This window comes from Zootoca vivipara, chromosome 6 (assembly GCF_963506605.1).
Source record: "Zootoca vivipara chromosome 6, rZooViv1.1, whole genome shotgun sequence".
Classification (NCBI taxonomy): domain Eukaryota; kingdom Metazoa; phylum Chordata; class Lepidosauria; order Squamata; family Lacertidae; genus Zootoca; species Zootoca vivipara.
Window position 1 is genome coordinate 96,929,800 of NC_083281.1, and position 23,106 is coordinate 96,952,905.

A 23,106-nucleotide genomic window follows, 5' to 3' on the forward strand; every position below is an offset into this window, starting at 1 on the left:
AAAAACAGTCTAAAACAACTTTCAGTCACAAAAATATGGTGTGTCTCAAGTGTCAGAAGCCAGGGTAAAGAGTTGCATCTTCAGAAATGGGAAAAATATATAATTTACCTTAAAAATCATGGTAAACAAATAAAATAATTAGTAGGATTGGAATGACACTTATAGTTAAATGTTGGACTATGTTGTAATGGAGAATTAATAGAATTGGATCAAGAGAGAAGATGCAGGAGAAAAAAGTTAATCTAAGGACCCACAAAGTGGGGGGGGGGAGAGCCCAGGGGAATCGATAGAACTCTTCCTTTGTTGTGTTTGCTTGATGACTGTTTGTAAATTTGTAAATTAAATAATTTTATATAAAATTTATATTGTAATTGTAATACAATAATAGCAAAATGACAATGATCAATATTTTTTAAAAAATCAGGACAGAAATTAGTGTAGAATCATTTATGGAAGAGTATTCCACAGCATGAGACTGGTGACGACTTTGAATAATCCCAGGACCTGTAGCTCTGTGTGGGGTAAAGGACAGTGCCAGGGTTCTTTGAGGGAAACCAAGGCTGTTAAATTGGTATAAATGTGCTTTAAATGCATGGTGGGGATGTGACCCTAGTTGAAGTCAGTTGGGCTTCTGAAGCGCCCTCTTCCTGGTCAGCTCAGTGACTGACCTGGTTCACACATCTCTCTTTGACATGCAGGCATTCCATGGCAAATCCGCAGGGGTTTCTTGATGGAAAAATTGGTGTGGAAAGTATAAATTACTATGTGAAGGGTGCTGGGAGAAGTAAACTACAGTTCCCACGACTCTTTGGAGGAAGCCAAGACTATTAAAGTGGTAGACCCAAGTCTTCACTTGGCAGTGACAATTCAATTGTGTTGGCGAATCTCAGAGGGATGAAGGCGAGCTAGAGCTGGGATGCAGCCGCCAAGAAGACTCTCCGCTGGGTTGCCTACTTCTGTTACCCGGTACATCCTAGCCCATGTTAACATTCAAGCTGATCTGTCTCTCAGGCAACCAGATTCCCAAATGGGCTTGGTAGCATATTGGCAACCAGTGCAGTGCTTTCGACCTTGACTTCCTGCCAGCATTAATTGGACATTGAAAAATAATTTCTATGTAATTTCTTCCTCACGGAGCTACAATTCCCAGCCCAAACTGCACCTCCCAGGATTCTGGCGGGTGGGGATGAGGAAGCCTTGTACTTTAAATGTGCATCGAATTCGCTTTAAATGCATGGCGTGGACCTGCCAATTAAAAACCTTCGAAGACATCTAGCGGAGCAGAACCCCGACCAGACCGCGCTGAGCATCCTTCCCGTAAGCCTCCGAAAACGGGCTTAAGCAGGAACGACAGACTACATTTCCCAGACTCCTCCGCGGATAAAGTCTCCGGCGAAGCTGTCGAGAACCTCGCCGTCTCTGCTAAACGGGCGTGCACTCCAGCCAACAGACTTGCGCGCACGACGCGGAAATGGGAGGTACCTAAAGGGAGAACCAATGAAAGCGGCGTCCGTTACTGGCCGTGGGAGGAGACGTGAGGCGGAGCTGTGCTTAAAGAGCCCCGCCGAGGCTGAAGGACGGACAAAGATGGCGGCGGCGCCGGCGGCAGCAACAGCGGGCGAGGCGGCGGGGCGACCGCGGAAAGGCGGCCGGGGCCCCGCAGGGTTGCAGGGGCTCTGCCTGCCGCCGCCGCCGCTTCTCCTGCTGCTGCTGCTTCCGCTTCCGGGGTCCCGGGCCGAGCAGATGGAGGAGCACCTGAAGCGGGAGCATTCCCTCACCAAGCCTTACCAGGGTGAGCTGCCGCCGCTCTCCTCACGGCAGGCAGGGATCCTCCCGGTGCAGCTTCTTCAAGCCCAGCGGCGCTGTTGCCGGGACAGGCCTCCCTCGCTGGGCTCCCCCCTCCCGATCTCGCCTTACCTGTTGGGGGTCGCTTCCCCCGTTGGATGTCTGCCTGCTAGGCAGCTGTTCAAAAGCGACGTAGGCACTGAAGGCTGAATGGTGCATTACCTGTTGGGTGTTGGCCAGTTGTGCAGGTGTTCAGTGGTGCTGCTTGGGGAAGGAGGCGATACCCCGCTTTGGGGCGGGGGTGGGGAGAGAGAGGGTGGCTCATGGAAGGAAAAGGTGGGGCTGCATGTTTGGGCTGCTCCTTTGCCATGAGCAGCCTCATGCACATAAGAAATCCAACAGGTGGAAACCTTTCCTCTGAAAGGCACCTAGTGGGAATGCAAAGCTGCTCCGTTTTTGCTCTGTGCAACTAACTATTCAAGGCACAGAAGAGGGGTGGTGGTGGAGTAGCAGCCCCTTGTGGAGTAGGCTGTGCATCCCAATATCTAGTGAGACTAGATGGAAAGGAGGCTGTCGTAGCTATATTTAAGTTCTGAATGCAACAAGTGAAGCCTTTTTCCTTGTGCAAAACCCTTCAGAAATTCTGGGTGTGATTGAAGTTCTGCCTGTATGCAGTGAACTCTTGTTCTTGTATTTTTGTGCTCTGAGCTGCCCTGAGATCTACAGATGAAGGGTGGTATACAAAATTAAGAAACAATACAGAAAATAGAATGACCAGCAGAGTGCCTCTCCCTGTGACTGGGTGGGCTTTTATGCTGGTATGACTGGGGCACATCGGCGGTGGTTGCAGTGTACAGTATGTCTGTGCACAGAGCCTCATGGCACGTTCTGTAGGATCTAGATCGGGGCAAGTGACACTCTGACTCTTGCTGGGTTAATTGCCCTCAAATGAATTAAAGCACTTCTCCCAGTAGAAGTGACTGTCAACCATTCACCTGTATGGGAAAACATAATGATGGGCTGGGCTTTCCCCAGTCACTGAGAAAACAAATTGGGTGCTGTCTCTGTATCCTTTCAGTTGCACAGATTCATTGTTGCTTTACTTTCTTTGTTGTACTAAGCTGTGATGAAAGAGCTGTTTTTAGGATTATGACTTAAATGCTCTGCTCCTCACTTTTTCAGGTGTAGGATCAGCCAGCTCCTCTCTCTGGGAACTTATGGGCAATGCAATGGTGATGACCCAGTTTGTTCGTCTCACTCCAGATATTCAGAGCAAGCAGGGCGCTCTCTGGAACAGGGTGGTAAGGCTTATTTTCCTCTAATTGCCTGCAGGTGGGCTCTAGGGCTTCATTACACCAGAAATAATTGCCTTGTAAATTCTTCTCTTGTTGATGTTACCCTATCTGAAACTAAAGCAGTGAAGGGGGAGGCAATTCATAGTATGATAATGAATTCCTGCGAGGATTAATATTTAGAGTGTCTAATGTGCTGAAAAATATTATGGAGTGCAGGCAAAATTAGATGTGAAACAAACTATGTTTCAAAGCCAAGTTGCGTTGGTTACAAAGTTCTGTTTATACCAGAGCTCTATATTGAAATTACTGTGTGGCTCATGTTTATTTTCAAGATCAGAAATGACTTTAAAAGTGAGCTTCCAAGCAGTAAAGCAACCTTCAGCTTTTCTGGTGCTGGGCTTGCTGACTGATGTGCCATTCTCCATTGCTGGTTCAGTAAACTGGTATTTAAAACCAAAAAAGCTTGCTTCAAATGCCCATGACAACACAAGAGCAGTGTTAGGAAATTGGATATATGTTGCCAAAAAGCTCCTTAAACCAGGGTTGAAGTCACCAGAACGGAATGTCTAGTTGCCATTTTGGGGTAAGGCAGCTCTAAAGTCTTACTTTTCAAATGATGGACTGACTGATCGATTCTCAGTTAAACATCTGGCTAGTTCAGATGACAACCTTGAACTAAGGTTTTAAGAAGAAAAGTCTTTGAGAAGAAAAGTCACTTTATCCAGAGACAGTCCACATATTTCAACTTATTTTTCTTAATGGTGACACAAACCATTCATAACTTAAGAATATTCTTCACAACTGTGAGCAGGGCAGTGGGGTGGGGTAAGTGAAGACAAACTGCAACACTTAACTATACTGTAACATTGTTCCCTGCTCCTGTTCAGGCTGCACAAAAAAAGCATTTGGTTCCTGAAATTCACTCTGACTGTGCAGATAAAATATAACTGATAGAATTCTACAGGGTGTGGTATTAGTGTGTTAAACAGTCAAGATTCAATGATTCCCAGGCATGCATCTCTAGGTAGTGGAGATGACAGGTGCCATTGTGGTGCCCAGGCATCTTCACTTGGTCACAAGTGGTTGATAGCCAGGTGCAAAGATGTTCCTGGCACCTGGCTATTTTCGAACCCTGCACAGGACTATCCTAGAAGATAGTCTAGATGCTTTGGTTTGTGAAGAATTCTGTGACTTAACGCTCAGCTGGAGTGGGCTGTAGGGAGCAGGGAGGCCCACTTCTAGGCACTGTTTGTTCACTTTTCAAAGACTAAGCTTTAAATCTGACCACTGGGTATATTGGAGAGTATCCAAACATTCTCCCCACAGTCTTAAAATATAGAGTTGTGACCTTTGTCTCCTTGTTTACCAAATTTGGTTTTGCCAAGAATGAAATAGGAACATCAACAAAGAAAAGTCAAGCAGCATCCACCCTCTATTTGATTATTTCCTCTTTCTCCAACTTCCTTTATGCTAATCTTCACAAACAATTTCAAAACTTGAAAGCCTTGTTATTACTTCATTCACTTGCCAAAGCAAAGGGGATCAATCATTTACCCTCTTGCTCCAGCAGATGTTATTGCTTCTGTTCTGAAAATTCCTGGAGGTGTGCTCCCTCTCCACTGCATGACTACCTGTAATAGTTACGTTGAGGAGGAGATTTGGGCAGGGTGTAGGTTGTATCACAATATGAATGATTTCCTAATATTCAGAGCCTCTGCTTTTCAGCTTCCTAGGGCAATCTTATCTGAATGCTTCTGGAAATAATTCAGGATTAGAAGGGCATTGGATCCAATCCAGCAAGACCCTTCTTTTGTTCTTACTTCAGGAAATGTGATAGTGAATATTGACCAATTAAGGTATTAAATGGCCTGGACTTTGCAGACATCAGAAACTGTTAGAAGCTCAGTGTTTATTCATACTATCCAAAAGCAGACTGGGTTTCATCATTTGTATGTTATGTTTGGCCAACTCCCTTTTTCTGCCTGCTGTCCCAGAGGTTCAGCAAACATTGGCACTGGCCATATTCAGTGTAGAAATTTGCAGGCATTTTATCAGCTGGCTGCCTTACTACTGTATTTCAGTGGCAATAAGGTTCATAACTTGACATCACTTTCCTATGCCAAATTTAGATGGTAAGCCTCTCAGGGCAGGGGCCTGTCCTTTTGTGCTATGGAACATGGGGAGCTTTCTTGCACAAAGTGTCTAGTTCAGTACAGTATTGCCTACTGCCCAGGGTTTAAGATGAGGTCCTCTTCCTGCCTTACCTGGAGATGGCAGAGATTGAACCTGGGACCTTCTGCATGCAAAGTAGATTCATTCAAAGTATGTTAAAAATAAGGGTTGATAACAGAATGCGCAGTGCTTTTGGAATACTTTTGTTCCTGGTGGAAAGCCATTTAACAAATCTGGTTTTAAAGCTAAATTAAATTTGTAGTGTAAATGTGACCAAAAGTCTCCTTTTTTCTTATGTGCTTGTGTGGCAGATGTTGGAATAGTTGTCCCCGATATCACAAATACATTGTCTTCTCCCTGTCCCCTTTCCACTTTCTGCAGCCTTGTTACTTGAGAGACTGGGAGATGCAGGTACACTTCAAAATCCACGGGCAAGGAAAGAAGAATCTGAATGGAGATGGCTTTGCAATCTGGTACACAAAGGACCGAATGCAGCCAGGTAAAAGACTTTTCTCTCGAGTGCATTGCCAAACCACAAGCCACTGCTCAAGGGACCAAATTCACGCAGATCCATAGCATATTGTGAGCCACCTGCCTGCTTTGCACCTGTCTCTAGATTCTGATAGCACAGATCAGCTTGCTGTGGGTTGGGGTTTGGGTGTGTATATTAACATCTTCTCTTGCATTTGCAAGGCCCTGGGAGACTTCCTTTCTTGTGTAATGGATGGGAAGTGAGCTAAAAGCTACCTCAAACAAAGGAGTTTATTGAATGGAGGACCATTTTTCCAGTTTAGGTTTTCTTCCTTTGTAGTTGCTGTAAGGCAAGATACTTAAAGCTGCTGAGTTAAAACCCCAGCTCCTGCATTCTCCCCCCCCCCAATGAGTAGTAGTAGTAGTAATAATAATAATAATAATAATAAATATTAATCAATTCCTTCTTACTGCTTTCTTGCTGCAATTGTTTTGCACTGCTAAAGTTGGCAAGCTAGTACTAATTTAAGTTGTGAACATAACTGGAAAGGAGGTTGCCTCTTCAGTCTGTAGTGGGAACCCAAATAATCTTTCCATATTTTTTTTCATTGTGATGTCAGGGGATTCAACTGAAAGTGCACTGGGAGATAACTAATGGTGCCCACACCAACGTCTGCTCATCCGGTTCTAGGCTAGTGGCTTTAGAGTGTTAAGGAAGGACAACCCCTGAGATTCTGTGCTTTGCCTAATGCCACACGATAAATTTGTTTTGGCCATAAATGGACGCTGATCACTTCTCCTGCCCCCAGTAACTGGATGCATTCACACTGTGTGTCTCTCAAACAAGTTAATGTAGAAGATCCCTGAAGAAGTTGGCACTTAGGACGGCCGTGGGGAACCTCTTATTAGCCCACCCAGTCTCACATTAGGCCTTTGAGGCTGCTTTGACTAAGCCAGGCATCCCCAAACTTCGGCCCTCCAGAGGTTTTGGACTACAATTCCCATCTTCTCTGACCACTGGTCCTGTTAGCTAGGGATCATGGGAGTTGTAGGCCAAAACATCTGGAGGGCCGCAGTTTGGGGATGCCTGGACTAAGCCATGCCCAACCTCTCTTGCATCTGATGGCTTCTATGGAGGCGACTGTAGGGCAGGTAAAGGCACAGCTGAGTCGAAAGTGAGTTTGCAGGCACCTGAACAGTAGCAACTGCAAAACCCCTAAACAGCACTTTGCTTTTCACCTGATTGTCGGGGCTTGCAAAGCACTGTGCACACAATGGTCAGCTGATGGTTGGCTTTGCAAAGTACAGGGCTGTGCCTTTGACCACATGGTTTGGTTTCAAACTACAAAGGCAAAAATAGGTCACCTGACATTGTTGTGATGTCAGAGGAGTGACCCTGCCCACCTGTCAAACTTGGTCTGTGGGCAGGTGGCAGGTAAAGGAGAGAGAAGGGTTTGGCCTGCCTGCTGGAGCCTATTCCTGACCCCTGACTCGGGGGATAAGGTGGCATTTTTTTCAACCAAAACCAGTTTGACTGAGCTGTAGCTTTAAATGGGAGAGGCATTCTCAAGAGCCATACTGTTCTCTGGGCAGTGAGCCAGAGTCCTAAAGTGTGAGTTGCTGCATAATAGCCATCTCCAACCTGCTGCCCTCCAAATCTTTTGGTCTGCCTGTAGCCCAAAACATCTGGAGGGCGTCAGGCTGGAAATGACTACTCTACAGGAACAACTTCTATGAATGACTAGGTTACTGCTCCCCCCCCCACTTGATTAACGACATTACATGCAAATATATGTACTTGTATTCATAAGCAAGAGATGCAACATTTGATTGTGGGTGCTTTTACACACTGAAAGCACTTCACTTTGGCGTTAAATTTGTATCTCTTGCTCAAAACTTGACTAAAGTCTGGTAAACCCACCAAGAACCATGTTGGATTGCTCCAGGGTCCATTTCAGAGTTAGCCATCACTGACTTCAAAATGTGCTGATTTTGGAGATGGATGACGATTGAATACAGGCATGAGAACCTTGCACTTCTCTGCTGTAGATTTGCATTGTTCAAAATAAGCTATAAAGTTTAATAAATCTTTCCAAAAGTTGTGTAAACGGGAAGCCAGGTCTTCTGTAGTTTGGTTGGGGGGAATAAGCCTGCTTATCTCAAACTTCTGCTTGCTCCACAAGTGGTGGAGTAAAATGCTAGAAAGCAGCAGCTGGTGGTAGCTGATGGTGAACACCCTGACATCTGTTCTAGGGCCTGTCTTCGGGAGCAAGGATAACTTTCTAGGGCTGGGAGTGTTTGTAGACACCTACCCAAACGAGGAAAAGCAGCAGGAGGTAAGGTGGCCTTGGAACAGCGGTTAAAGCAGTGGGAGAGCGGGGTGGGGTGGGGGACAATCCTTGTTGTTCAGTGTCCGGGGGTGTCCATTGCAATGGGATAAAGGTTTTGGTTTTTTTAAGTGCCTAGTCTGCTGTCTGCTTACTAGCTGGTTCAGGGTCTGTAACTGGCCATGAATGAAACAAAATGAACCACAAATAGGATGATCTGTGTGTTTAGAGTGCAGGATTTTAATACTTCCAGCACAATGTAAATTTGTCATGGTCTCCATCAATTCAGTTTTTCATAAGCATTGCTTTTTGCTACTCATCTGAAGGGCTGAGAAACTGTGCACTGAAGCCACACACCCCAATGACAGGAAATATATATTTAGCTTTGCTTCAACCAACTTTTCCCATGTGCTTCCCAGCTTTTTCCCAGCCCAGCTTTCTTGAGCTTCATGCCCACTCAGTGTTTTGGATGACAGCTCCCCACAGCCTCCACCAACATGGCCATGGTTCCCCATGATCCAAAGCAAAGTATTATTTATTAATAAATTTGTTAGTTGCTTTATCTTGCCCAGGGCAACCTAAAGTGACCAAACCAACTAAACCCCCATTAAAACCAAGAGGAGAAAGAAATACATTTTAAAACATCTGGCCCACTTCTAAAAGGCCACAGATAGTTAAAGGCTAAAGACCTGGTTGAAGAGGAACGTTTTCACCCGGTGCCTCAAGATGTTTAATGAAAGCGCCAGGTGATTCTCCTTAGGGAAGAGCATTTCACAAATGGGCCACCACTGCAGAAAAGGCCTGTTCTCGAGTTGCCACCTTCTGGACCTTGTGGAGGAAGCACACAAAAAGGGGCCTCAGATGATGAGCATATGACCACGTTGTGGCTGGTGGTAGATGCAGTCCCAGGTATTTCCTGGGTACCAGGCTGACAAAGCCAGGACTAGAAATGTGGTAACTCTTCATTTAAAAAAAGGTGGTCTAGCCCAGGCGTTGGCAACGTTTTCTGCCCATGGGCCGGAGTATTCCCACGGACTATTGTCCATGGGCTGGACATGGGCCATACAGGCGCAGAAGCGATTTCCGGTGCCGCGCTACCCATATTCCGGAACACCGGAAATGGCTTCTGCGCATGTCCGCAGCTGCGCAGAAGTGATTTCCCATTTCCAAAATGTCAGCAGCGCCAGAAATTGCTTCTGCGGCTGTGTAGACACGTTTTTTGGCGCCGCTTGGTGAGTCCCCGTGGGCCGGAGGTTGCCGATGCCTGGTCTAGCCAGCCATTTAAAATACATTCCTTAACTTGCAAGATCCTTATTGGTTCCTGTCTTCTATACTGAGATTGATGCAAATGTTTTTGTACATGGGAGTGTGCATGCATCATATATCTGAGGAACTATGAAGGAACCTTGTCTTGAATCAGTGACTATTATATCTGCCCCCTTTTCTTTTTACCAAGTCAGAATTGAGGAGCTTCTGTCTGGTGCCCTAAATGATATCCTGCTAGCAGGTTTGCTGCCATATTGCAGCTTCTCTGTCAATGCAAAACCTTTTCTGAGTTTAATCCCCAACTACGATAATGCCTAACCTGTAAATCCCCAAACCACCTGACTAGTTATTCCAAGCCAATGCTGCTTGCTTTTGATTCTATGTTTTCAATTCTATTTTTGTATGTGCAGGGAGTTTTTCTTCATTGGAATCAAATGTTTTAATCCCTTCCTGGTACCTAAAGCTATAAAATCTAGGAAAATTTTGCCATCTGATTCTGTTCTGAAAGTTAAACTGGTTGGAATTGCCAGATGTTCTGTACAGCTGTGATGTGCTATGTTGAATATTGTGCCCAGTGTTCTGAAATTGCAGTCTCCAGCCTGGTGTCTTCTAGGACTGATGTGAGTTGTAATCCAAGGCATCAGGAGGGCACCGGGTTGGGGAAAGTTGTTCAGAACAAGGGTGGGCAAGTTCAGTAATACAGTTTAACTAATGACCCCATTCCAAGGCAGGTCTCCATCTCTTTCTCTCCCTCCCCTCCCTTCTCTCTCTCCCATTCCCTGGCCACCACAGGTCAGTTTAAATCAAGACCTCTTAACATGGCTTCCAGAATCAAATTGTTTGTACCATGGACCATCCTTTGCAGAATGTGGCATGCCCTGTAGTGAGAACACAGGGCTCACCTTCTTATGGAGCAGAGCAGCTCTGCAGCAACAAAACTACCAATTCCCATGTTTACTTTGGATCTCTCCTTTTCAAATGGCAAGCAGACTTGCTGCACAATGAGACACTGCAGTTTCAGACCTTTTTTTTTTAAAAAAAACCAACAACAACTGGTTGGCCTTGCTGTGGAAATACTGAACAGGTCTTGGCCAGTGTGAGCATACTCTTGGGTGGGGAAAGTGAAGCACCTCTTTCCCCCCCCCCCCATTGAAAAAGAAGGCTCATTTTACTTGTATGCCCAAGAGTTTTATTGTAAATTCACTTGCCTGCCTCAGAACAGCCTCACCCGCTCCGCCTCTGTATGAGCTACTGAGCTAGGCATACCTCAGGCAGGGGACGGGCATCCTCCTTGAAGGGGGAGTCACTTTGGTGCCTCCCTGTAGTTAGGAATGAGGAGAGTGATCCAGATTCAGGAGCAGCAGCGCTGCCTGTTGCCAGCTGAGACCAGCAGTGGATGGAGGTGAAGACGCCCCTCTGGATGAAATGCTGGTCCAACAGGGAGCCATCACTGTAGGTGGATCTCTTGGGCCACAGGTGTCCTTGGCCATCTGATTCAGTTGATTGTCTGGTGCATCCGGCAAATGTGCAAAGAACCTGGTGCATATGACTTGCTGGGAGGTGGCGGCGGCACTGCTTACGAAGCTGGTGAGCTTTGTGGGTCAAGAAGTATGCTGATACTGTATGCAACATTAAAGTCTCACATCAAATATAACTGATCTGTAGAAAGGACTTCAAGATCTGAAAACAAACTATGTATGTACTTTTGTAACCCAAGCAGATATTTAATAAAAACAATTTTAAAAATAAAGTATGCTGGACAGGATTTAAAAGCTGCCTGTCTTTTTTAAATTGTTGGGATTTGCAGTTTGAAAAACACAACCCTCTCCATTGCATATATGCAAGCACATGGTTTGGCTCGATTCCTGCTTGGTACTTCAGTTCATATCATTGAGCCCATTTGTGGTTAAATATCCCCACCTGCGCTTTTACAGAGTTTCTTTAGATTTGTATCAAAATATCCCTGACCATCAATTCCAGGCATATGAATAGTTGCCAAGGCTTTCCCCAATATGGATCTTGGTCAAGCCTGCCCACGGTTGAGTGGTGGTGTGCAGTTTTACAGGTCAATGTTTGACTGTCTGTTGGATGACCGTCTCTTGCTTCGTTCCCTCCCTCTCTCCCTTGCTTTGCAATAACTGTTCTGGATTCTCAGGCCCAGAAGAAGAGGTATTCCTCAGGAAACCAGGTACTTGAAGATGCTCTCCTAGCCTTGCATCAAGCTTATAGCATTCTCTTTGCCAGTCGCCTCTCTTACTGCTTTTGGGTTTTATGTCTGCCAATATCCCAGGTCAGGGAAACTCCAGTGCTTGGAACCAGAGCAACAATTATTGAATGACAGCCTGTTTTACTGGACCACCCTCTATCTTTCCATTCTTCACCATCCTTTCCCCGCAGATCTGGCTTTGCTATATGTGTAGTTACTGGGATATTTTCCCCTGCCTTCTCTTGTGAGTCTCATCAGTTTAATGCATTTGGAGCATAGTGACCTCTGTGTTCAAATCTCAGACTTGTCAGCTGACCTTGGGCAAACCACAAGCTCTAACCACAGGGTGCAGGCTTCAGTTCATAATCTGTAGATGGGGGTGATTGTCCAAGATGAACTTGGACTAGTTAAAATGAAAAGTGACACACTGTGACTTTCTGAGAGCCACTTCCACTGTTATGTAGGGTACAGTTGTCTGTGGAGATACATGGTAGGGTCTTTCTGTACTAAGATGCAGGCAGGGCTTTATGGAGAGGTCTTTTGCCCACTGAAGAACATAAGAGCCTTTTGGATCCGATCAGTGGCCCATCTAGTTCAGCATCCTGTTCTCATGGTGGCCAACCAGATGCCTTGAGGCAGGAACCAAGTGCAAGAGCCTTCTCCCCCTCTGTGCCTTCCAGCAACTGGTACTCAGAAGCCTCTGACCTTGGAGGCATCAGTACCCCCCCCACCTCCATGCATTTGTCCAGTCCTCTTTTAAAGCTTTCCAGGTTGGGAGCGAGGATGCTTTGTGTGAAGGAGGACTTGACTTTATCCAGCATTCAGCTTCATTGATGTCCATGAGTTCTAGCGTTTTGAGAGAGAGAGCCAACATTTCTGTTTCCCTTCTTCATGCCATGCATGAGTTTATAAACTTCTCCCTTCTCACCTCTTCCCTTTAGCATAAGACCTTGCATGGTGGGTTTAGGACAGACAAGTGTTTTGTTAAAAAATTATGAAACTCACAGTATTCAAAGTGTGGCGATGCTCACTGCTTTAGATGGCTTTAAAGGGAGTTAAGGCAAATCCATAAAGGAGGGCAGGTCTATCAGTGGATAACAGTGAAACAGAATCTGTGCTTTTGACTGACTTGATGCTGGCTGGGGGGTGGGGGCTCTTACAGGCTTTCAAGCATATACTGTATATTCCTGCATATAAGACTATTTTTTAACCCAGGAAAATCTTCTCAAAAGTCGGGGGTCGTCTTATACGCCGGGTCGTATTTCTTATACGGCGAGTATATCCCAAACGCTATATTTTAACTGGAAAAGTTGGGGGTCATCTTATACACCCAGTTGTGTTATACGCCGGAATATACGGTATTTTTTAAATAAATCATATGGCTTAGAAATTTGAGGATTATTATTTTAATAAACATGAAGTTTTGAGAAATGGAATTCTGTGCTCAGTTCCGCACTCCGTGTTTCTAGGCTTGTGCTGAATGGTGGTATGCTTAACAACACTTGATGCAGATATCAGAAGTGATACATTAATGTTGCCTGGTCAGAAATGTATAGTCTAAAAGGGCAAGATGCATCTCTTAGAAGAATTTCATGGGGCACAAGCCTCACTGTTAAGTTCTTCCGTGAGGTTGGCAAAGGGCCTGTGTTCTCTCACGACAATTGAGCCGTTCACGGAGAACTGCACTCTATGTCCGTAGCCACCTTGTGGTAACCAGGAAGTCTCCAGCCTATTGTTTAGTCAAGTGGAGCAGCCTGTTGGCTCAAGCTGTGCTACAGTTGCTTAAGCTGGTGGTGGGCATTTTATATCTTTGTAGAGTACAGTAGTTAGTTTTGTACCTATTTGCTAGGTGAGACTCAATGTGTTTTGAGAGCATCAGAACACACCCTTCCAGAATTTGGGGTGTGCCTCCTCTAATTCTGCTGTGCCTGTGGGTGACCTGCAAGTAACTGAGCACCAGAGCACATTCTCCTGTGACTTCCAGCAACGGGCATTCAGAAGCATTACTGGCTCTGAACATGGAGGCGGAACTTGGGCATCATGAATGGTAGACAGTGATAGCTTTTCTCCATCACTGCCTCCTATGGGAGTGAGTGGTGTTGTCTGACCCTTTTTTTAGACCTTAACTTTTGTTCAGACGTAGGAGTAGTTTGTGCTGATCTGTGCTTGCTTGTCCAGAGTAAGTCCCAGCCCTGCTAATGCTCATGTTGGGTTCTGTCTCTGTCCTGCTTGGCTCCCTGCATGCGTGTTTCTCCTCCATTGTCCACTGGATGTGACCAGACCTTTGACAGAGCAGTGTGCAAATAGCTGGCTGACCTGCAGTTCCTCCCTTCTCTTCCAGCGGGTGTTCCCATACGTCTCTGCCATGGTGAGCAATGGGTCCCTCGCCTATGACCATGACAGAGATGGCAGACCCACTGAACTTGGTGGATGCACAGCAATGGTGCGCAACTTGAACCACGACACATTCCTGGTGATCCGCTATGTGAAGAGGAGGCTTACGGTGAGTCTTTCTCTGTGCTCTTTGTCTGCTGCATCCCACATTCCCACCAGCATTCCTCAGGTGTGGCCTCAGAAAGGAGTAGCTTGGATTGAGTCTTCTCTCTTTTCAGGTCTTGCTTGATATCGATGGCAAGCATGAATGGAGAGACTGCATTGACATCCCAGGAGTACACTTGCCACGCGGCTACTACTTTGGGGTCTCTTCTGTCACCGGGGACCTGTCGGGTACTGCTCTTAAGGCCGGCTGAAAGCATCCTCTTCCTCCTCCTCCTGCTGCTGCTGTGTTTTTCAAGAGTCCAAAGCCAGATCTCCTAGAAGCAAAAATGAAGAAGTTCAGGGAAAAGTGAACCCATAAATGGCTGCTGGCTCTCATGTTTTCCTGCAGTTCTGTTTGTAGATATATGGTCTTTCTCAGGCCTAGGCAAACTCGGCCCTCCAGATGTTTTGGGACTACAATTCCCATCATCCCTGACCACCGGTCCTGTTAGCTAGGGATGATGGGAGTTGTAGTCCCAAAACACCTGGAGGGCCGAGTTTGCCTATGTCTGGTCTTTCTGGACCAGGCGAGGGCAGACTTCAGGCTTGTGAGATCTACATTACAACTTACAGATGCACACATCTACAAAGATGTGCACTTAGAATTAAGAGAAAATTGCACCTAGGAACTTACTGAGTTTCAGAAGTAGAACTGAGCTCACAGTCCTTTCACTTGCAAACATACCTGCTGTGTTTTCATGGGTCTCATTTTCAAATGGGCATCACTCATGTGCCTTGTGCGGGTTCCTCTCACTTTGACATGGCCGCTTAAGTGCTCCCAACTGGGCTCATTCACCCTTTTTTTACTCATGTCTCACCAAAGTTTCTATGATAAGTTATTAATTGCTTAGTGATGACCTCTGTCTGCCCATTGCACCCCAGTGGCCTAAGAGCTGCACAGTTTCTCCTCTGAAGATGCAAATCCTGTCCATAAGTCGGAGCTGGTTGTTCCTGTTTAATAATGGCTGGCTGTGCACGGAACATGGGGAGAACTCCAGGATGGACGCATCACCCAGGGCCAACTGCCATTGCACAGTGAGAAGGAGAGGGTGGATCTAAGTTGGCCGAAGGGATCTGTTGTGCAGCTGTGTGCTCTTGCCATTATGTGAGCATGTTAATGAAGTCCAGCTTAAAGGACTGCCACACAGCCACATTCCTATTTGTGAGGAGTTTGGGAAGAGCTATCTGCCTACTCTTCCCCAGATGGAATTGACAAAATAGAGTTCTTGAACAATGGTCGCAAGCCAGTCCTGAGATGAGATGTGTGAGAGCCAAGTGGGAAGGCTACCTGGCCAACCAGTAGGGGTTGTGCTTCCTCCCACGCAAGGGGGAATTTCAGCAGGTGTGAGGGGAGTGCCTGCCTGCCTTGTGCTCACAGTCTTCCTTCTCTCTATTCCTCTTTTGCCCCAGATAACCATGACATCATTTCCCTGAAGCTGTACCAACTGACTGTTCAACGGACACTGGAGGAGGACAAGCGGGACAAAGAAGTCTTCCTACCTGTGGTGGACAACATGAAACTGCCTGGAAGTAAGTGTGGGTGGGTGGGTGGAGTGACGGGGCTTTAGGGCTGGAGTTTCAGGAAGAGATGCTTTAGGGGTGCAGACTTTTGCTTGCTTGCAGAGGAGTCCTTCTCTCTTAAGATACTGATATCATACAGTTAATTCTTACCTGTGCAGCAATGGGCCTTGTCTGTAAGACTGACAGAAGGAGGTCCGTTTCAAAGGTCAGATGTTAAGTCCCTGAAGGCTAGAAATAAGAGTTTTCCAGATAATTCACATGTGCGTCTGCATTGGGACCAGGAAGATGAAGCAACTTCGCTGGTGTTGGTGGGGAAGAGCCACAATTCCCTGGCATAGCACATGACTTGCATGAAAAAAAGTTCCAGCTTCAGTTCCTAGCATCCCCAGGTATGACTTGGGAAAGATTTTGCCTCAAACCCTGGAGAGCCACTGCTGTGCAAGTAAGTGAAAGCCAGAGGTGGGGAGCTGTGGCCCTCCAGATGTGGTTGGATTCCAACTCCCATGAGCCCCAGACAGCATGGCCAGTGATCAGGGGTGATGGAAGTTGTAGCTGAGAAACATCCAGAGGGCCACCACTTAGGCACCCCTTCCCTGGTGTAGAAAGCACTGAGCTTAGATGGGTCCTTGATCTCTAGATCTGCTGCTGCTCTTCCCAGAATCTGTTACTCAAAGGCACAATACCTCTGAGATTTAGATCCCATCTAGGTATTCTGGCTAACAGTCCACCATGAACTGAATCTGTCCTCCATGCCTACTCACTCTGCTGACCTTTTTTGATGTGAAGCTAAGTTTGGCCAAGGAATTCAGCCAAAGAGGCACAAGGTTCTTCATGGCTATTTCTTGGTAGCTGAGCCTGATCTGTGTTTCCATCCTTTGCAGTAGAGACTCCAATGGAACCAATGAGTGGCCTTGCTCTCTTCTTGATAGTCTTCTTCTCGTTGGTTGCCCTTGTGTTTGCCATCGTCATTGGAATTATAGTCTACAACAAATGGCAGGAACAGAGCCGGAAACACTTTTACTGATTTGGAGGCGTCCTCCTCTGCCTTCTGGAGGGCCATTGGTTTTGGTGGCATGGGTGGTTGCCTATGCAGGCACTAGTTTCCAGAAGCCCTGCTGTGAGGACTCCTGTCCATCTGGATCTTATACTTCTAACGGCAGCCTTTGGATTGGGGGTGGGCCCCCAATGATGGAGGCAGCCATATCTCTCTGCTCTACTTTGACTGCTTTGAACTGTGAGTTTTCAACACTGGCATTTCTACGAGACTTGATGCATTATAGACATATCCTTGATCATGCAATGTGAAGTGAACATTCATCACATCGCTGTATGTAGATGGGAGAGACGTTTAGCCCATGAGATCTGGATTTGGTCACCTCTGCTGTTCCTTGTGGAGACTGGTTGGAAACCAGAGTAGTGGAGTGGGTGTTGAAATGTCGGTATGTTGATCAAGCTGAGTTTGGCAGAAGTTGTATTCCAACTCTTGTCAGCCTCAGCCAGAATTGACAGTGGTTGGGGATGGGAGTTGTAGCCCAGCAGTATATGGAGGGCCACAGGTTAGCTAACCTTGTTTTACGGGGATGCCTTAACTAGCATGTAGATCAGTCTTGGGCAACCTAGTACCCTCCAGTTTTGGTCTACGGCTCCCATCAGCCCCAACCAGCTAGCTTGGCAAGGGAAGCAGGGAAACTTGTATCTATAAGAAACCAAGGTATCCTTACCTTATGACCCACAAATATACCTTTACTATTATTTTTCCTCTAGTTTACAAAGACACCACCCTGCAGAATAAACAAATGTGAATGCCCTCCCTCCTAAAATAAATGGCAGCCTGCCTTATAATCCTGTCCCTCCCACTACAAATTGAGACCTTCTGGCTTTCCTAACTGGACAAACTGCTGTATGTTTTTAATCAGGTGCTACAAAGCAGTTGACTCCTACAGCAACTAAAAGGTAGCCACTATGTGTTCATTCCTCTTTCCGAAGCTGGGAGCCTCCCCTGGTTGCTCTGCCTCTGCTAATGGAGATTGGGTGGGGGAAATCCCTTTGTTTTTAATACTAGCTGGCCCATTGACAGGAACTCAGATGAGGGGCCTCCCTTGCCAGTCATCCTCTTGAGCTAGCCAGCCATGTGATGGAAAGGACAGGGTGCCTTTTCTTCCTAGGTCCCACCAGAAGCCTGTGGCTGGTGGTTCCAGAGATCAGTACTGGTAGCAGTGGCAGACTTTAGGCTAACATTTCAGAGGCACTCTGTGCAATGCCAAAATTTGGTACCCCCCACCTCTCGCCTTCTGTTGTTCCTCATTGCTGAAGCACCCCCTGTGGAGTCCCCTCAGCAGGCGAACCAGCTGCGTTCCCCTAAATCCGCCTCTCCTAGTAGCCTCACTTCCCTGAAAGTCATCTTTGCCTGCTGTTAAGTTCCTGAGCGCACAACTGATCTGCACAGCAATGGGGAAGGCAGTGTACTATGCCAGAGCACCTAGAAGTTAATGTGAAAACTGAAAAGTAGAAAGGATGGTGGGTGGGGATTTTTTTTTTAAGGGCAAATTACTGTTTTAGACAAAATGCTGCTGACATTTATTGCTGCTATTACCTCCTTTATATATACCGTATGTAAGCCGACTCTTCCCAATTCTCTGGGGACTCTTACCTCCATCGCTCTCCAGCACTGAACACGCTCCATACAACTCAGAAGTCCCCTCTTTCCTCCCTACTGATGGGCTCCCCCCCCCTTTAATGGTCAGATTGGTGCCATCATTTTAACCTTTGCCATGGTTCACCAGGGCAGGAGGAAAGGCCCGTTGGCATCAGGACCATTTTTCACCTGAAAACTGATGCTTGAAGGCTTTCTTATTTACAGTGAATTTGGTTGCCTGACCTGACCTCTGACCCCACTAAGGCAGAGGTGCCTTACCTTGGGGTGTGCATGGGTGGAAGGGGGGAGGGGTGCATCTGCTTGCACAAATGTCTTTATAGAAATGAGCTGTGCTTTTCCTGTGAAGTGGGGAGAGCCTGGTCACTGTCACACTGCACATATTTTCATCTTTGAATTCCTTCCAACTTCTAAAGTTTTATAATGACATTTAATGACTTTGGTGTGTTGGAACTAGGGTTGTGCTAAATATTCTTCATTTCAGCTTTGAGAGAGCAAGGAAAGGCAGAAAGAAAAATGTTTCCCTAAACCTGTTAATGGTCATCTTGTCTTTAGCATGTTACTTTTCTTCCTTAGTTACCATTTTTTTAAAAGCTGGCTCTGTGATCTCTTTTCTCAAGGATTGCCAGGCAATCAAGGATCATGTAATGGACCTTGTGATGGCCAAATCTGAAGGGTGGCGTCTGTCTTACTGAGAGCAAAGAAATTCAATTGAGAGGGAGGGCTGGACTTCCGGATCTGGCCATGTGGGATACAAACTACTTTCCTTGCACTCAGGTGGACCATGAGGAGGGAGGATTTGCTTTTCAATGCTGCTGAAAACAACCACAAATCCTGCCTTTGCTCTTTTGGCTCAACCCTAGTTCGAAAGGAACTTTAAAATGCTTTGACATTTGTCCAGATCATAATTCACTACACCTGGGTTGTTGTTTTTTAACACATTTAAAATGGAATGTGAAAAGTTATGAGCCAGCTGCTTGGAAGATCCCAAGACGGAGTCAAATAAGCCAAAATCTCCGAAAAGGCCAATGCTTAAAAAGAAAAGCTCAGGATTTTGAGAGAGCCTAAGTGTCTAAATGGTTTGCATGTTACCTCATCCCAATTTAGTTAACAAATTATATTGTTTTTCAGGAGCCTTTTCTATTTAGCGATAAACATGGGCTTGTCTCTATCTCTGATGCAATTGACCTTTTGTATTATTTGCAATAAATATTATGTTCATAAACTTGTCCTAGTTAAAGGGGAAACAGGAGAGACCTCATACCTCCAGGAGAGCCTTAAAGAAAAAAATCCTGTGCCCTGCCCTGAATAATTGTGGTGGGGTGGAGGCACATAGTGACCTTGCCCCCCAATTTCTCTGCCCCATGTTGTCTGCAGTGATCCTGGGCTAGATTGCTCTTTTGACCCCATCCCACTTGTCCTACCCGCAGGGAACACTTATCATGAGGGAGCCTTTGAGGGCAGAAGTGTTGATTCTGCCGAGTGAAGAGTTTGACTTCCTTGTAAAAATGGATCCTTTGCGGGAAGAAGAAACCACATTTTTGGGGGGAGGGGGGAGTCTAGTTACAAGGATGATTTTGAGAGTTGCTGTGCTAAGAAGCATGATCTCGTAATAAGTTTTTTTTAAAAAAACAAAACCCAAAAACTTCCATTGTTTTAACAGCCTTCAGAGCTGGGATATGAACTACAAATATTCCCTAGCTCATAAATGATTGGTAAAGTTGCTCAAAAGCAACTAGTGGATTTTTGAGAACCGGCTTGAGGAACTTGCAGGGAGCTTGTGTTCTTCTCATTGGGGATGTGTTTTAAATCTTGCTACTATCTCTGTCAAAAGCTGCTTTTCAGAAACAGGCTGTAATGTTAGGTTCCTTCATATAAACAAGTAAATGTATTTCTTATTGTTTAGGGAGGCACTTGGTGGTGGTCACATGAGACAACAGCATTCTGTATTGGCCTGGTCCACATGTCATGCAAGCCAAGCCATGGCTTAACACAGTTACGCAGACTGTGCAAGAAGAGCTTTGATCCTCTCTGATTCTGTTCTTGCTGCTATGCTGAGTGAATCCATCATTTGGCTTAGTGTGTGGTCCGATTTGACTCTCTCCTGGCTAACCACAAGCTGTAACCATGGTGTACCCTATGGTTTACAGCTTATGGTTTGTCCAGGGGTGCTTAGCTGGGCAAAGCCCATCAGCAACGTGACCAGGCAGGCAGGCACACAAAGGTTCGCAGAACCGGCATGCTCACACGCTTGTGCTAAGCCATGTTTTGGATTACCATGCTAAGTCAATTGGGCCTTTGTAACTGCTTGAGGTGAGGTGCAGCTTCAGGCCAAAGACTCAACAGATCTCTGTGCAACTAGTGGAGTAATCAAGGGGGAGCCTCCCTGGTTGCCTCAAGTGGGGGTTGTGGATAGTGAGCAGTGGAAGGAGGAAGAAGATGGCATGCTTTCCCCACTGCTTCCATAAGAGTTCTGGGTGTAGTCCCTAGGGAGTGAGACCTGCCACAAATGCTCAAGTGGATTGTGCAGTTTACTTCTATATCAGTGTCGCAACCTCCACAAATGATGGTAGAACTAGGGTTGCCATATTTCAAAAAATAAAAACCAGGACACCCCAAAACTTGAGTGTTGGTTTTTTTTTTTATAAAACCCCCGAGATTTTTCAATTGACTTACATAAGATCCAGCAGGGCAAAGCACTACCTTTAGGAAATACACCCCCCCCCCAAGACATTAATTCCACCTTTGAAATCCTGGTGATGTCCAGGAAGACCTGGATGTATGTATGGCAGCCCTAGGTAGAACACATGCTTTGCATGCAGGAAGCCTTGGATCAACTCCCGGCACCTCTAGTTTTTTAAAAACTGCTTTAAGGCTTTGGAGAGGCACTTCGTTGGGTGGGCAGACTTCAAGCTTCCATGATCTATTTTGTTTTATTTGAACCCCCCAAGATTCAGCACCTGCACTAAGTGGAAGAATAGTGGCTTTAAGAGCTGGATGCACTTGTATGAACAGGGTGCCTTTTACTCACTGCACATTGCAGTAATTTGATTTTAGTAACAATAGTGAGCCTCTGGGTCTTGTGACTCACAAACTCCAAGTGTTCTTGAATTCAATGGTCTAATTAGTAGTGATGCAGCCTTTTGCATTTGTTGCCATTGCTAAAGGATTGAGAAGCAAACGCTTGCCAAACCGGCCAGAGATCTACTTCCTGGCCTAGACAGACTAATGGTCAGCCTTGGTATGAGGCAGAATTGGGGGAGCATGTGATCCTCCACAAGCTGCTCCTCCAACGATGCCAAGTGCCTTTCTGTATTTTGATCCTGGACAGTGGCCTTTCATGTTGGTTCTAGAGCATCAAGCGAAGCATGGCGAGGGACGCCAGTACCTTCCTTGCTAAAGGGGGGGGAACCACTGCAGTGTCCCATTTTTTGAATGTGGGGGCCTCACTTTCACTGACGCCCAAATGCTGTGCTTCAGCAGGGGCCAGCATCTGGCTGTGGGGCTGCTGCTGAGTTAACGGCTGCAAAAGAACCCTTCCTCTTTCTGAAGAGGAAGTTTCCTACATCAGCCTTTGCCAACATGGTACCCTTTGGATATTTTGGCTGACAACTTTGGATATTTTGGAGCTGATAGTAGATCTAGGCTCAAAGATCTACTGAACACCTGCTTGGTGAAGGCTGTTTGAAATAGTGATGAAGCAATATTGTAGCCAGGAAGCATTGCTTCTTTCAAAGACACCCCCCCCCCCATTTATTTATTTTTTTTGCCTGATCTGGTAAAAAGATTGTATGCTCGTCTCCCTTTTTCTCTGTACTTGTTTTTGTGTCTTGACAATAAACACAGATGCTGAAGTCTCTTTACTGCTGTGTGTATGGGTGGCTTAATGTAGTTCTCTTTTACTCTTATCACAGTTGGGAATGGGATCTCTAAACAGCTCACAGAATGAAGAATGAGATGTTAAAATACAAAAAAGCCCAGTAATTAAAAATGCAGTGACTTGTAACATATAAACTTCACTTTCCAGTGGAGGAAAAATAAAACTAGTTAGCAGCTTGGACGATCAAACAAGCAGAACTTGAATGTTAAAAGAGCACAGATCTGTTTTATTTTCAAGTGTAAGTTGTTTACAAGACCTGGATGGATAAAAGGATCTTCATCGGGTGCCGAAAAGAAGATGCCAGATGTGAGGCTATTCTGTAGCTGAAGTGCTGATCTCTTTGCGAGCGGCCATCACCTCACTTCACTAGAGTGTTAACACATGGAACAAGGCCTTTGAGGAGGATATTATGGTTTGGGTAAGTGTATGCAGGAGAATGTGGTGGTCTGGGTATCCTTTATGCTGTTACAGGCTTTCAACCAACCCTGGAAGCAGCCTGGCATCCAGTGTGGCTGATGAGGTACTGGCATAAGATTGAACAGCTCAGTTCAATTAATAAATACCTTCAGGTATACCTGAAGGAGCGTCTCCACCCCCATCGTTCTGCCCGGACACTGAGGTCCAGCTCCGAGGGCCTTCTGGCGGTTCCCTCGCTACGAGAAGCCAAGTTACAGGGAACCAGGCAGAGGGCCTTCTCGGTAGTGGCACCCGCCCTGTGGAATGCCCTCCCACTAGAGGTCAAAGAGAACAACAATTACCAGACCTTTAGAAGGCATCTCAAGGCAGCCCTGTTTAGGGAAGCTTTTAATGTTTGATGGATTTCTGTATTTTAATGTTTGATGGATTTCTGTATTTTAGAATTTCTGTTTTGTTGGAAGCCGCCCAGAGTGGCTGGGGGAACCCGGCCAGATGGGCGGGGTATAAATAATAAATTATTATTATTATTATTATTATACTGCTGGCCTATTACCAGCTGTAGTTTCTAGGTGGTT

General features: G+C 46.0%; 1 protein-coding gene across 2 annotated transcripts; it reads left to right on the top strand.

The window, feature by feature from the left end:
* The first annotated feature begins 1,574 nt into the window (after positions 1–1,574).
* On the top strand, positions 1,575–22,097 carry LMAN2L (lectin, mannose binding 2 like). Of its 2 annotated transcripts, XM_035118468.2 has the most exons (9): positions 1,575–1,792; positions 2,968–3,086; positions 5,634–5,751; positions 7,977–8,059; positions 11,472–11,504; positions 13,864–14,025; positions 14,135–14,249; positions 15,471–15,590; positions 16,463–22,097. In XM_035118468.2, the coding sequence occupies exons 1-9, from the start codon at positions 1,588–1,590 to the stop codon at positions 16,603–16,605; spliced, it is 1,098 nt and encodes a 365-aa protein (XP_034974359.2). In that variant the 5' UTR covers positions 1,575–1,587; the 3' UTR covers positions 16,606–22,097. The 2 variants fall into 2 exon arrangements, with proteins under 2 accessions (XP_034974359.2, XP_034974360.2); XM_035118469.2 differs by lacking the exon at positions 11,472–11,504.
* The last annotated feature ends 1,009 nt before the right edge of the window (positions 22,098–23,106 follow it).

Coding starts and splice junctions, on each gene's coding strand:
- LMAN2L (XM_035118468.2), top strand. CDS start 1,588: ATGGCGGCGGCGCCGGCGGCAGCAACAGCGGGCGAGGCGGCGGGGCGA. Junction 1,793..2,967: donor CCTCACCAAGCCTTACCAGG/GTGAGCTGCCGC, acceptor TCACTTTTTCAG/GTGTAGGATCAGCCAGCTCC. Junction 5,752..7,976: donor AAAGGACCGAATGCAGCCAG/GTAAAAGACTTT, acceptor CATCTGTTCTAG/GGCCTGTCTTCGGGAGCAAG.